Below are 15,383 nucleotides of genomic sequence, written 5' to 3'. Positions count from 1 at the left end.
AATCAGACTTCTCTGAGAAGAGCATTCACCTGCAAAGGCAAAAACATTTCACACCAGACACACCTTTCTGCTTTTTTAAAAAACGGTTTCTCTTGCTCCTGAAGCCACTTTCAAGATCAGAGAAAGCAAGCCAAGGCTCCAATGGTAGATAACATTCTACTGCTACATTATAGCTGTGGATTTAGCTTCACATTGGGATGAAGCATAAAGAGGGAGGCAGGGGTGGGGGGTAAGGTAGAGTGACAGGGAGAAACACAAAGGGACTTTTTAAAATGTTACCTGGACTGAATTCTCTACATTAGTGAGGCAAGTGCAGGTAATAGCAACACCAAGTAAACTGATTCAGCATTTCTGAAAGAAGATACGGGGTCCTGTTGTAAAAGGAAAATGGCTTTATTTAGTATTGCTCAGAGGTAGCACAGGACTGATCTGCATAGACAGCATCCAGACAGGAAGAATTAAAATTAGCATTTGTTTTCCAAAACTGGCAGTTGGTCACAGTGGCAGGCTCATATGCAAGTCCAAAAACTTCCAGGCTTTTTTCAGAAGCAAAAGATAATCCTATGAGCTGTGGCACTTGGTTTCTGACTGCTTAACTCTTTCAGAAATAATCTCTGATTATGGATCACACTCCAGCAATTTGCACTCACGTAGCTCTGGAGTTCCAAGGGAGCAGTCCCAGTGCTGCGTGGCCTGAGCCAGCTGCTTTGTGGGAGTGCAAGCTGTGTGGTCCTGCAGGGGCAGGCTGGCAGCCTTGGCAACCAGTGACTGCGGGGCAGACAAATGCAAGGATTTCTGTGCAAGTCTTACCTTCCTGTCCTGGAGCCAGCTTGACCATAATACCACAACAGTCCTGCCTCCTGCTTCAGCTGTTTAGCTCTAGGGAGTTTAGTGTCATTTAAAGCTGAAGTTATTTAATATTTTTTAACATGATTGAGATGTTCCTTATTCATTCTGCTCTATTTTCTAGGTTCTAAAGTCATTTAAAGTGCAGCTGGGGAGGGTTTACTGTGACAACTTTTACACCGTCTTTGTTCAATGCTTCACAAGAGAGATGTTGATTTTTTTTTTAATAACTTGCCTGTGCACAATTGCAGCCCTCCTGCAGCTTTTAACCTCCTAGTCACCTGCACCAAAACCTGATTTGTCAACCCTCAGTTAACTTACTGCAGTAAGTAGGCATTAGGGCCAAAATACCTCAGTGGCTAGGGTCCAGCTTCTTACAGAGCATGCAGAGAAAGTGATTCCACTTAGGTAAAAACTTTACCAAATGCCTGGCACAAAAAGGCCAGGATCTATTTCTGTGTGCTTGAGAGTATTTGTTTTGTATAACTTGCCGGAAAATCTAATATCCTAATGTATTTTTGCTCTGCCAGTTCAAAGGGTAGGAACTGAAAATAATCTCATAGATTGTAAGTTTAGAGTCCTACCTTTTTACTATTGCTGTTAGGAAAAAAGCCCACCCAAACTTTATTTAAAGTCATTCCTTGTTACTTCATAATCTAAACCTAAGACTGCAACCTCCCTTTCTATTCTAAAGCCAGAGAACCATAGCCTCAAGCTGCTGTGTGAGATAACAAGCAGGTTGCTCCCTGCATCAGTGCTATAATTCTCCAGCTAGGAAGAGGGACTGATTGCTTACAAATCTCAATCATTAAGTGTAATATTCCAGAAATTCAAATTACATTGTGCCCACAGAGTATGAGCATTCTACTCTTGAGGTCTCTCAGCAGTGCTGTTCCCTGGAGAAGCAGCGCTGGGCCCAGCCAGGGACACTCTTGGTGCTGCTCAGTCCCACTGGATGCCCAGGAGCTCACAGCTCACGCTCCAGAGCTTCTTTGCTGTCTCATCATCCCGACCTCGTGGAGATACGTACGCTGGCTGGCAGTCACTGTAAGAAAAACATCCTTTTTATTCTTTCAAGTCCAAGATCTCCATCTACATTAGTACACTGAAATGTCTGTGTTAAGATTAGGGAGATGCTCTTTATCACCTTAAGACCATTTTAAGAACAGTGGGAGGCTATCCAGCAAATGAGCAAGAGTTGGTGCTAAGCCACCGCAAAAAAGATTTCTTTCCAACTAGCTACAGAAGAATCTCTCCCAATGGCACCATGAACTGGCCAGCAAGTCTCTGTTGTCTCAACTCTTAAAGAAGAAGTATGTATTCTCATTAATATCACTAAAAAGGGATACAAACTCTAACCAAGCTTCTTCGGGAGCACATTTCCTAACAAATACTGCAAAAAAAGTCACTCGGACAGCCCTTCATTCTAAACTATTTGTCCCACTGTATGCTCAAGATTAATAACACTGTAATAACCATGTATGGGTTACCCCCTCTTCCATTATTGTCTGAACTGTGGCTCCTTTCTTCACAGCTCCTCCAATCAGGAAGCACTCAGTCTGGAAAAGAGGTCCTGTGTTCTCAGCTCTAATGCTGCAATAACTAGAGAGTTTAAGAGCACAGAGGAAATGGCATCTTCTAAGGTTTCTGTTCAGCTCAGTGCTTATAAACTGAGTCTTTAATATTCCTGAAATGACTGGTGGACACCCACGTGTCTCACTGTGGCATGCAAACTCTTTTCTTAATGTCTATGCTTGCGTTTTATAGTCTATGGCCTGGAAAGTGAAAAGGATGCTAGGCTAGTCCAATATAAATTGTGAATTAGTGTTGAAGCTTCTCATTTCCCACCATGTCCAAAACTCCCTTTTTTCTAATGAGGTTCACTTCTGCCAGTTTTCTGTACTTCAGGACACTAATACTACATTTGTATCCCAAGACAGACAGTCACCCAGGGAAGACTTAAGATGTCTATTTATATATTCAAGTCTGATTAAGATGGTACAAACTCCAAATGAAGATCAGGCAATGTCATTACAGAGACTAATCTGGTCACAAATCACAAGAAGAAAGCTCTGCAAAGACACAATGGCTCCAACAGCACCCATGTGAGGTGAGGGGGAAAAAAAAGACACATTTTCATATTCATTCCCAAAAACCAACGTTGTTACAGTGCTCTACTTGCAACGGGAAGCTGGCAGACATATCTGTGGGAATCTGTTTGAATGGCAGTCTTCAAATCTAGAACGATGATGACATGAAACTACTCTGGGCTGTGGTTTTGGTGGTGGGAAAAGGAGATCAATGTAGGGTCCTGGAGTAAGTCAAAAAATAACAGGTTTTGTAATGGGAGCTAAACAAGACCATTTCCATGACAGTGTGACAAGCAGCCCAGCAATAGTCCCTGCCAGCAGTTGGGTCTATCACACTGGAGGATAGAGTTATTTGGTCACATGCCAGACCTGAAAATCTCACCTCCTGTCTCGGCAGCTCCATCAGCTCTCCCAGCTCCCTCAGAGCACAGGCCCTTGTGCCTCAGTGGGGTAAAACTACAAAGGGAACTGAAGTGGTCTTCCCACGACTGACTGAGGTGACCTCATTAACTACACAGTTCTACTGAAAAGTGATTTTCCCAAGGGTTAGGCAGGTCAGAGCATGTGACAGCCATTCCTGCACTTTGAGTATATTCATATTTTTAGCACTAAAGGACATGCTATTGTATGAAGTGTTGCACAGGTCAGGTGTTTCTTCTAACACGATTGCAACAGACCTGGAAAGGGCGATGCTCTAGTGTTTGCCACCCTCAGTCTTACCAGACAGGCTCTTACCTGGTCCCTTCTCAATGAAGAATGACAGTAAGTCCCATATTCCCCAGCCAACGAAGTTTCCTTCCAGAGTATCACTTCATCAGCTCGCACCCACCTGAAATACTGTCCTGTCACAGAGTCCAGCTCCTCAGCTACTGCACAGTAGATACTGGTCTGAGCTCCTTCGCAAGGCGTCTTCAAGAAGAAGGAGAAGATCTTCCACAGCCAAGTCATTACACAGGAGTGCCGGACCAGTTCAGAAGAGACAGAACCGGGATGGAGAGCGTTTGCTGTGACTTTTGTGCCTATGGCAAAATAAAGTAGTCCAGTCAATGTGCATGGATCAAAGTGTCTTTAAAAGAAGGGTAATATACTCCTCAATTCTACCTGTAGATATTCTGTAACTTAAAGGAGGAGTCCAGACTTGGATACAGAGAGTAAGTGAAGTCCCCTGCAGTTACTGCATGCTGAATGTGATGGATACACTTGATCTCTTAGCCAAATCAGCAGTAGTTTGGTAGAGGCTCCAAAGAAGGTAAAGGTCTGAGCCGTAAATGGGTCAAAACTCCTCTAGGAAACCCAGAGGCCAGTATCAACACCCATGAACTTGGAACACCCATCAGGCAGTTAACACAAGTAGCATGTGGCTTTTCCAATACTCTTTTATCCAGGAACAAATAAGTGGATTGTGAGGTATGTAAGGTACTGAGTCCCATGTCTACCTTTCCCATTGTATGCAATTTGAACAGAAGACAACCACTCCATTCCATAAATATTACAGCCTAAGTGAGCCTTCTCTGAGCTCTCCTTGCCAGGCAGTATGACTGCAGGGTGACAATCTTCCCTTGAGCTGGCTCACCTCTCAAGGTTGCTCCTCAAGGCAGAGACCTTTTACCAACTGCAAACCTTTGTATGACCCCAGCTGGACCTCAGCTCAAACTGCAACTGGACTGCACAGCAGATAACTCTGAAGCAGGGATGCCTCTCAAGGTTTGAGATTTTACCTAAGAGACCCTTCCTTAACCAAGGCAGAGAGGCCCTTTGCTTGCAGCAAATCCTTGGTAAGTGACTGACTGCTGAATTAATACTGAGGAAGCATTACTAGTCCACGTAGCTACTCAGTAATAATTATTATAAACTTTGTATAGATAATTCCATTTCATATAAATCATACAAGTCTGAGACTAAAACTGGACCTAGCCACAACTAGGCTCCCTAAGGAGTTTAAAAAGCACAGGGCTCCATGCTGAGCCTTGTGATTGAACAGCAGGGTCTTCCTTACAGAGTGTGTTTCCAGTCCTGTGTGAATCATTCTAACTCAATTCTAAATCAGTTTTCCTTTGTATGTGTCTTCCACGTAAGTAACAGAGTGAACCTTGCCACTGAACTTTGTTAAGTCATGCTTCTATGAGATCAGGTTAAAACACTTTTGCTAACACCCTTGATGGTCATTCTTGAAGCACTTTGAATCACTCATCCATAGTACTGGAGCATCCTCTGCTCCCTTCTAAAGACAGGAGTCATTATGTGCTTTCTGCAAAAAAAGTGCTGGAGGGCCTGAGTGCTAAACCAGCAGCAGTTCACATCAGCCTTTTGAGAACACCTGCCTCTTTTGACTTACTCTAATAGTAATTTCCTGGGGAAGACACTGCTTCTGTTATAGTAAATAAATACTACTTAAGTTTATGAACAGGACTGAATGACACAACTGTGACAGATGCTGTGACTCACAAGGTACTGTCTAATCTTACACGTGTTCTACAGGCCACCAACCTTTAGGGTAGCTGAGTGTGCATTAGCTTTTCTATTGGAGACTGCAGTTGTAGCTCTGGTTTTGGCTTCCACCCACATACCATAACTGTGTGGATGCATCTAGTTTTTGACAAGCACCAAAGAAAAATGAGATACATTCAACTGTGCTAAACTCCTCTACCCTGTTGTTGTAAAGACAATCTGTGTTGCAAGTCTCCTGGTTCCACAGACAGGAGATATTTTCTTCCTGCGAAGAGCTCTCCGTGACATTTGCTTCAAACCATTCAATTTCTGCATAGACAATTTGCAGCCGTTTCTTCAATCCACTCTCCCCATCCACGGTGCTCAGAAAGCCAAGCAAACACCCCACCTGCCTCTGGAACTTGCCTTGCAGCCGCCTGGCCAGCTCGCGGGTGAAGAGCACATTTGCCAGTTTGCTGTGGCAGTAGGCGAGGCCACGATTGTAGCTCTTCTCACCATGGAGATCGTGGAAGCGGATTCGGCCCCCGTGGTGAGCCAGTGAGGACACGTTCACGATGCGGGCTGGGGCAGACTGCTTCAGACGCTCCAGCAAGAGGAAAGTCAAGAGAAAATGACCTAGGGGGAGACAAAAGGTCATCCTTCCAGACAGGGTTCCCCTGCTTGCTTATATGTGGTATCTTACTGCTGCCCTCATTTCAAGTCCAGGAAAAAGAACATTTCTGTTAAATTCCCCTGAATGAACATCTACGCTTTTTTGGGGCCTTCAAGTTCTGCTCCTCATCTTCAAAAAGCTGGAGCTGTCATACATTTCAAAATGTCCCAGGTAACACATATAGATACTTAAACTAGATCCACAACATACAAATACACCACATTGCATCTCCAGAACTCTGACCTTCCATCCTTCCTCTAAAAGGAAGAATGAGGAAGAGAAAATCTGAAAGCAGGATTTTTCTTTGGCATTTTGAAACAGATGTTGATGTTAGGAGAAGATGATCTTTAAGGGCAATTCCAACCCAAACCATCCAAAGATTCTATGATTCCATATTGAGTGCAAACATGATTCCAGTGGCCTTACCAAGATGATTGACTCCCAGATGCATCTCAAAGCCATCAGCAGTCTTGGAGTAAGGGCATAACATTACCCCAGCATTATTAATGAGAACATGGAGTTCCTTCTCCTCTGCAAGAAACAACAGACATCCTTAAACAAGGAAACAGAAAATGCAAACAAGAAGGTAGCACAAGTCACCCCTTGCTGTCTGACTTGCAGCCACATCACCTTAAAAAAAGCACACGTCTCCTGCCACAATCTAGCTCACTGTCTCTGACCAGCCCCTGCTGTGAACCACAGTACCCCAGAGACAAAGAGGGCAGGAATTTGGCAATGGTTAGAAGAGCAGACAGCAGTCCTTTGTAAAATAGTCTCACTAAAAAAAGAATCTAGAGACTGTACCTGCAAGAAATTTCTCAGCAAACTCCCGGATGGACTTCGTATCAGCCAAGTCCAGTTTTTTCACAATGACTTGCTGGTTCCCTGTCTCAGCTCGGATTTCACTGGCTGCAGCGTCTCCCTTTGCTATGTCTCTGCAGGCAATAATTACCCTTGCCCCTGCAAGGAGGAGAGGGGGGAACAACAGGAACAGAAACTGAGATCACTGGAGCACACTGGATGATCAAGGCTATGACAAATAGGCTGACCATGCACAGCAATTACAGTCTATTGTTTCTTTAGGGAACTAGCATCAGTAACGGGGGTGGCTGGAAGGGACAAAGCCTTTCCCACTCAATTGTGAGCTACACTCCAGCTGAAAGATGCTTTCAGACTAGGAAAATGCACCTCTTAAGTGCCTATGTCCAGGTTCTCCCAAGTCAGGAGTGCATATAACAACACTGGTATGATAGGGTTGTATCTGCCTCTATAATGGGAACATCAAGCCAAGAGCACATAAAGGTGATGGATTCCAGCCAGAGCACTTTCTAAATGGATTGTGAACAAGTAGTTTAATCTTCTTACCAGTTACCCCAGTAACATTCACATCAAATTAGCCTGAAACATGAATAACTAAAACACACAGTTGTGGACCTATGGCATTTCCCAGCTTCATACAAGCAGAATCCAGGAACTTCCCCAGTCCTCTGGAATCAGTTGCAGTGCAAAGCATTTTCATGTCCCCAAGGCGCATTTTTGGAGTCCAAGCAATAAAAACAGTTGAGGAACTCAGTGGTTACTGCCTCTGAAGAAACAGCACTTGGGCTCATCTGCAGTAACTCTGGAATCCAGTTTACTTCACTATAAGCCTACAACACGTCTTCCTTAGCTCCAGAAAAGGGACTTCTGACCCAAGGCACAGCCTCCGCAGCTCCACAGGGATGTCTGCTGACGAGACTGCACTTGCCTCTTTGAGCGAGGTCTCTGGCGGTCGCCTTGCCGATGCCTGTGTTGGCTCCTGTGATTATCACCACCTTCCCCTCCAGCCTTGCTGTCGACTTACACCGTCCTCCAGCGACATACTGCCTGCAAGAGGGGAGGCACCAGTCACCTCTGCCTCCTTACGGGGCTCGGGCCGGGGCTGAGCACCCAGGACCTGGGGGTTCGCATTAACACTCGGGCTCACCGCTGCGCCCTGGGCCCCAGGGCGCCCTCACCTGAAGCGGCTGCTCACGGCCGTGTCGCGACCGGGACACCAGGAACGCGCCCCCAATCCCCCGCGCGTTCCCGAGCGCGGCCCCGCCCTCGGGCCCGCCCCGTCGTGCGTCAAGTGGAGCCACGCCTCTCATTGGCTGCTGCCGCGCGCCCCGGGGCCTTCTGGCCAATGGGCTGCGCCGCCGCGTCCTGAGGAGAAGGCAGGCCCCGCCTCCTGCCGCTCCTCCGGGAGCGCTCCGGTGCCGGGACAGAGCCCGCGGGTCGCGCCGGGCGGTGCCGGGGCTGAGCGAGCCTCGGCAGCGTCACCGGGCCGCAGGAGCTGGGGAGGACTGAATAGCTCCCGAGCCCAGCGCGGGCCGTAGGACGGGATTCCCGCTGCTCGCACTCCCGCCACACGCACACAGACACACGCGCTGAGAGGCGAAGCGCGCCGGCTCCGCGCCCCGAGGCGCGCCGCTCTGCGGGGCTGAACATACGCGAAGGGCAGGGGCTGCGCTCGCTAAAACGCACCTGATGTAGGGCGCTGCCACGAAAAGAAGGACGGGGACGGAGACGGCGGCGCCCAGCGCGGCTTCCCAGCAGTTGAGCATCGCTGCCGCCAGCTACCCGCGCACCGCCAGCGCAGGCTGTCCGCAGCCCCCGCCCCGCCCCTTGGGACCCGCCTTTGCCCGCGCAGGCCCCGCCCGGCCGCCGCCTCTCCGCGTTGGCCTCGCCCACGGCCGTACAGCCGCACCTCCGCACCGGGCCGCGCCCCCGCCGGGGGTACCCGCGGGCAGCGGGGGCGGCTGGCTTCAGGCCGGCAGCCCGCTGCTTTTTTATCCCAGGCACCGCACAGCTCCGAGCTGGGTCCCTCGAAACATTCTGAAACGCACTCCTCAATTAAGAAACCGAGAAATGTCTGCAGAGACAGCGCAGCGGCGGCTGTCGGCAGCGCCGTTTGAAACACACCTTTACAACCCCCCGCCGAGGTTCACGTCATTCATCCTGGCAAGGGGCATGCAACGATGTACACGCGGGCAGGCGCCGAGGCTGGGAGCAGCGCGGTGGCGGCTGCGGCAGCGGCGGGTCCCGCCGGTACCGGGGAGCCCCGGGGCCGCCCCGGTGCTGCCGGCCCGGAGAGCTCCGTGGCGGCGGCGGACGAGCGCCCCCGCGCGGGGCGGGCCCCGGAGCCTCCCCGGGACTACAGCTCCCAGCAGGCAGCGCGCCAGGCGGCCCCGGCGGCGGAAGCGCCGGGCGGGCGGGGCCGGGGGCGCGGGGGCTGCGGGGCCATGGCGGGCCGGGGCTCCGCGTCCTCGGAGCACCTGGAGCGGCTGCACGAGATCTTCCGCGGGCTGCACGGAGACCTGCGGGGCGTCCCCGAGCGGCTGCGGGGCAGCGCGGCCGGTGAGCCGGGGAGGGGGAGTGGACGTTCTCCGGGGCCGCGGGCAGGGCACGGCCGGGGCCGCGGTCCCTCCGGCTGGAGCTGCCCCGCCGGCTGCGGGGCCATGGCAGAAGTGTTGGGGTGCTTCTCGTCAGACAGGCGTGTTAGAGCAGCTGGGAAGGCAGCGTCCCCTCAGCGCTTTGTGCTGAGGGCTTGGCAGTTTTAGGGACTCGGGACGGCGCTTCTGGTTAGGCTTCCTGTTAGGCGGAGGCGGGCGGCTTTGCCGTGTGTTGTGTCCTGGTGGCGGTGCAGGTGTGTGGCTTCACTCCTCGGGAGCTCCTCTGCTCTGGCAAATTTCAACTCCGTAGGCAAGCACTGCCGTGCTAGGTTCACAGCATCAGTCTCTGAGGAGGAGTTGTTATTTGGATGCTATTTCATGGTGTTTCTGTTCGAACTTTGCTTTTGATGCCATAGGTATTATAACTAGTGATGATGAAGTTGAATGCTTATGGGTAAGAATTAAAGGGAAGGCCAACAAGGCTGACATCCTGTTGGAAGTCTGTTATCGTCCACCCAACCAGGAAGAAGAGGTGGACAACCTGTTTGACCAACCTGGTCTCCTTTTGTGACCAGCTGACCCGCCTGGTGGATGCAGGGAAGGCTGTGGATGTGTCTGTTTGGACTTCAGCAAGGCCTTTGACACTGCCTCCCACAGCACACTCCTAGATAAGCTGGCAGCCCACAGCTTGGACAGGAGCTCTCTTTGCTGGGTCAGGAACTGGCTGGATGGCCAGGCCCAGAGAGTGATGGTGAACGGTGCAGCATCCAGCTGGGGGCCAGTGACCAGTGGTGTCCCTCAGGGGTCTGTGCTGGGGCCTGTTTTATTCAATATCTTCATTGATGACATGGATGAGAGTCTTTCATTAGTAAATTTGCAGACGACACTGAGCTGGGAGCATGTGTTGATCTGTTGGAAGGTAGGAGGGCTCTGCAGAGAGACCTGGAATGGTTGGATGGATGGGCAGAGTCTAGTGGGATGAAGTTTAATAAGTCCAAGTGCCGAGTCCTGCATTTTGGCCACAAATAACCTCTGCAGTGTTACAGGCTGGGGACGGCATGGCTGGACAGTGCCCAGGCACAGAAAGGCCTGGGGGTGCTGGTGACAGCAGCTCAACATGAGCCAGCAGTGTGCCCTGGTGGCCAAGGGCATCCTGGCCTGGATCAGGAATGGTGTGGCCAGCAGGAGCAGGGAGGTCATTCTTCCCCTGTACTCAGCACTGGTGAGGCCACACCTCGAGTGCTGTGTCCAGCTCTGGCCCCTCAGTTCATGAAGGACATTGAGGCACTTGAGCATTTCCAGAGGAGGCAATGAGGCTGGTGAGGGGCTTGGAACACAAACCCTGTGAGGAATGACTGAGGGAGCTGGGATTGTTTAGCCTGGAGAAGACTCAGAGGTGACCTTATCACTCTCCACAACTTCCTGAAAGGTGGCTGTAGCCAGGTGGAGTTGGTCTCTTTCTTCAGGCAGCAGCTGACAGAATGAGAAGACACTGTCTTAAGCTGTGCCAAGGGCTGGATATTAAGAAAAAGTTTTTTACAGAAAGAGTGAAAAAGTATTGGAATGGTCTGCCTGAGGAGGTGGTGGATTCACCATCTCTGGATGTGTTTAAGAAAAGACTAGATGTGACACTTGGTGCCATGGTTTAGTTGAGCTTAGGGTTGGGTTGGACTTGATGATCCTGGAGATCTCTTCCAGCCTAACGATTCTGTGAACTGGGGTTTAGCCTGGAGAACAGGAGTGTTCTCACAACCTTCTCACAGCCACCTGAAAGGAGGCTGCAGCCAGGTGGAGGTCAGCCACTTCTCCCAGGCAGCCAGCGCCAGGACAAGAGGACAGTCTTGAGCTGCACCAGAGGAGGTTGAAGTTTGACTTTAGGAAGAATTTCTTTGCAGAAAGGGTGATTAGACATTGGAATGAGCTGCCCAGGGAGGTGGTGGAGTCACCCTCCACAGAGATGTTTAAGGAAAGACTGGATGTGACACTCAGTGCCATGGTCTAGTTGACAAGGTGGTGTTAGGTCAGGTTGGACTTGAAGACCTGCAGAGGTCTTTTCCAGCCTAATTGATTCTGTGATTCTGTAACAACTGCAGTACTTTGGGGATTTTGGGATTCCTCCCCACCCTTTTTAAATTTGTGTACGTTGGATTCACATTTAAAACCTCATTGGCACAAATAGAAGCAGGTTTTATTGTCAGAACTTCCCAGAAGCATCTGTAGATTTGTTGGAGAATGTTTCCATTTTGAATTACTGTTTTAAGAGGCTGGTTTGTGCACTATGTACTCACAAAATAGAGAAAACCTATCATTCTAGCCACATTAAGTTGTGTTAGAAGCACAGCCTGATTTTATGGGTATTCTTTATACCACACCAGTGGGTAAAATGCTCTGACAGAACACTCCTCTGGAAGGATGTGTGCTTCTGGTTCAGTCCTTGATACTTGGCAGTGTTCTGGGAACCAGAAAGGGAAGTGATGTGAAGGAGAATTTTGCCAGTGTCATTGAATGCCTCTGATTAAATCCTTCCTACGAGAAATGTAATCCACTGCTGTAGCTCAGCTCAGGTTTTGTGCCCCAGTGATGGGCAGGCGCTGGCGTTCTGCCATGATGTTCATTCTCCCACAGTTGATCAGTTTTGTGTAAAATCAGAAAAACAGTTTGTTCAGAATATACCGGTCTGTGGTAGATAACACCGAGCATGAAACATTTAATGTCCTGTTTCTTCCCTGACTTTCTGTTTAATAATGAGTTAAATTCAGGGTCACAGTCCTTGTCATCAGCGTTTCCAGAAAGTTTGGTACAAGAAAGGTGTTGAAACCCGCAGATGACAACTTGCAAAACTCACTTAATTTCACCAGTGGTCAACAAGGATAAAAAGCTTAAAAGAAGCAATACCTTTTCTGGTAGAAATCCTTATTTTCCTAGAGAAATGAGCATGATTAGTTTCTTGGTGAAGTAAAATTTAGTCAGGTCTCCTTGACACTGTGGTAGTCATGGGCAATGAATTCTAAGCCATGGGCTTAAATGGAGTATTTACAGGCTACCATTTTTGCAATACTTGGTTCTTTTTCCAATAGATTGCAAATAATTGCAAGTTGAATTTTCAGACATGCTAAAGAATTTTAATACAACTGTTCTATTTTTTTTCCTGCAAAAATCCTAGCACTATTTTTTAAAGTGTTTCTAAGAGAGGTTAAGATTTAGGATTTTGTCTATCTGGTAGAGTCATTCCACTCTACTAATGTTCTTTGTTTGCTTCTTGTACTTATGAGGAGGGGAGTATATCTTTATTTTTTGAGTTATCTGATCCCAAAATATTCAGGAGGACTGAGGACTGAGGTGATAAAAGAGACCTTGGAATACTCTTGTAAGACAATTCACATGCTCCAAAAGCAACACAGAATCTGTAGTCCTTGGGACATCTTTGAGAGGCAGAGGTTTGGAAATGCTGTTTCATTCTGTATAAACAAGATGACAAATTCCTAATTCTAGAAACACTCTTTTTTCCTCTTCCAGATTTGTAAGAAGGGGAAACAGCCTGGATAAGTTTCAAATGATGTATTTTCCTCTACATGAATTCAGTGAGCTGTGCTTTCCAACTGAATCTCTTTCTAACTGGAAATCAGTCAGTTCATGCCAATGAGCATGTAGGTAATGCTGCTGTGGCACAGGCAGTGCTGCTGCATTTTGGAAGTTCTGCCTGTGTGCTTTGAGTTGTGGTTCAATGCAGAGCAGTGAATTCACCCAGTGACTCTCTCAGTGTATTTTGGAGTTTCTGGATACTGGCCAGATCCAATAGAACATTTTCAAGCCGTGTTGCTGGATTTCTCATTGGCCTGTAGACAAAAAGGTCTCAAGCTATTGCTGCTTGGCTTACCTAAACCATTCCATGATTCTATGTCTTTTGGAAGCTGGCATTTCTTTGGCTGCAAGATTTTAAGTGCAGCATCTTCTTTGTCTGCAAGGGAGAAATAAAGCAGGGAAGTGCTGCTTTTCCAGTTCTGTGATGGGTTTCCATGCCTTTGAGACAGCAGTGGGTTTAATTCACTGCTTGAATCAGATTAGTGAAATGACCTGCATGAAACAAATTACTTCCAAAGGCTGTTTTTCCACAGATCATGTGTGATTTCACTTGTAACCCAGCTACACAAACAATGCATCAGCACAAATGTGTATGGTGGCAAATCAGGGAGGAAGTTGAGGAGAATGTATTTAGGAACCTCCTAAGTCAGCATTTCTTCCTGAATAATTTGGGATGTGAAATTGCATTTCCTGGTACCAGCTGATGTGTAATATATTAACAGTCATGATGTAGCTTAGTCTGTAATAATTCTGTGCACTACATGAGACCATAGCTACTTTAGATGATGGGTCTAGTTAGTCCTGTTTTAAGTTCTTTACAGTTCAAATGCTGGGCTTAATCTGAATTTGAACTGAGAAGGAAAGCCTACAGCTTAGGCCTGTTGTGTGTGTGAGAGGAGCTGTATACCAATGTTCTGAACACTTTAGATTTCTTCCTCTCTTCTGTTGAGATCTCAGTGATTTAAAAGCTACTTCTTTTGGAGAGGACTGTGCTTACCAAAGGGCATTATCAAGTGATTTTTTTACTGTGATGATGTTTTTGTAATGCTGTATGTAATTTTGTCTCTAATCAAATTGGAGGAGTTTTACCAAGATGGCAGTCTGCATTTTCTGCTGCCTAGAATTTTGTTTAAGACTGAATAATACTCTTTTGAGAAAGGTGAATTGAGCTAGGTGCACAGTTATCAGATTTCTGATAGAATTTGGTTTTGTTTGCAGTATTCTACAACGGTCCTCTGGTGTTCATCTTCAGTGCTTTTGCAAAGGATTACAGAGCATGTGTTTTTGCTCAGTTGAGATAAGGAAAATTTCAGATTTAGATTTTCATTGATGGTGGATGTTAGAGGGATATGATAGTTTTTATCACATGAAAAACACATGCCTTAAGGTTTTGTTTAGAAATAGACTAACAGCAGTGAAACCCATTCTTTGGTTTCCAAAGGCCTAGGTTTGGGCTGGGATTTACACAGATCTGGGTAAATGACTGTCTCAAACAACTAAAATGTCTGTTGTTGTTGGCTGATTCAAACAACTCATGTCATTCCAGAAGAGGGAAGCATTTGGGCTTTAGTCTGAAGCTGAGGTGATACCTTGGTGGCATCTTTTATCTTAGAGACCTCTGGAATGATTATCCTGTGTACTTAAGTACTTTATGACCACGGGAATGCAGAGTGCCAGATCTGCCAGGACCTTCAGGGCTCACTTGAAAATGTAGACTGACCTGATGTTCTGTTCAAATCCAAATTATAGTTTCAGCTTTCTGTAATCTTGCCAAGCATTTGCAAAAAATAAGAAATATATTTTTGAGCTGTTTACCAATGTGTCTTCTTTGCTGTTCTTTCATACTAAATGTTTTTCAATGTGCAATTCTGTCAGTGGACACTGAAGGACAGGAGGTCAAAAAAATATTTGAAAAATTGCTTCTTTTGTCTACCAGAGGCAGTGTTCAGCATTTGGAAGAGCAATTTCTGCTCTCTTGCCCTGCTCCCTTCTGAAAAGTTGTCGTAAGAACAAGCTGTTCCCATTTGAGATGAATTTTGACCTGGTGTTCTGCAGCCAGCTGACTATGGCAGCTTCCTCATTTTTAATGGATTGAGTTGGAGTTTTGTTGCCATTTCTCTAAGTTTGTCTGACATATTGCTTTTACTTTCCCAGAGGAGAAGAAAAAACTGGTCCGAGAATTTGATGAGAAGCAGCGTGAAGCCAGCGAGACGGTGAGCGTGGGGCTTCCGGCCTCCCTGATGCTGGAAAGACTGCTGCCCTAAAGGACAGTACTTACAAAAGTTACTTTTTATGGCTTCTGTTCTGGCAGGCAGGAGTTCAATTTTTGTACTGTTTGATGATTGATCTGCT

At 47.5% G+C, this 15,383-nt stretch overlaps 2 protein-coding genes across 2 annotated transcripts in view; one reads left to right on the top strand and one right to left on the bottom strand.

Moving 5' to 3' along the window:
- Positions 1 to 374: 374 nt before the first annotated feature.
- On the bottom strand, positions 375 to 8,700 carry LOC134551304 (retinol dehydrogenase 12-like). The gene is made up of 7 exons (XM_063398768.1): positions 8,542 to 8,700; positions 7,784 to 7,902; positions 6,841 to 6,996; positions 6,463 to 6,567; positions 5,790 to 5,999; positions 3,766 to 3,955; positions 375 to 1,891 (listed from the first exon to the last, which is right to left on the bottom strand). The coding sequence occupies exons 1-7, from the start codon at positions 8,619 to 8,621 to the stop codon at positions 1,789 to 1,791; spliced, it is 963 nt and encodes a 320-aa protein (XP_063254838.1). The 5' UTR covers positions 8,622 to 8,700; the 3' UTR covers positions 375 to 1,788.
- Positions 8,701 to 8,979: 279 nt separating this feature from the next.
- VTI1B (vesicle transport through interaction with t-SNAREs 1B) overlaps positions 8,980 to 15,383 on the top strand; it is a 12,614-nt gene continuing 6,210 nt past the window's right edge. The window contains exons 1-2 of the mRNA XM_063398767.1: positions 8,980 to 9,414; positions 15,186 to 15,244. Coding sequence (XP_063254837.1) covers positions 9,036 to 9,414; positions 15,186 to 15,244 — 438 coding nt within the window. The 5' untranslated portion in view covers positions 8,980 to 9,035. The remainder of the gene's footprint in view (positions 9,415 to 15,185; positions 15,245 to 15,383) is intronic.

Source organism: Prinia subflava, chromosome 5, assembly GCF_021018805.1.
Source record: "Prinia subflava isolate CZ2003 ecotype Zambia chromosome 5, Cam_Psub_1.2, whole genome shotgun sequence".
Classification (NCBI taxonomy): Eukaryota; Metazoa; Chordata; class Aves; order Passeriformes; family Cisticolidae; genus Prinia; species Prinia subflava.
Note: the sequence above shows the minus strand (reverse complement) of the source record. Positions and strands in the feature narration are given on the sequence as shown.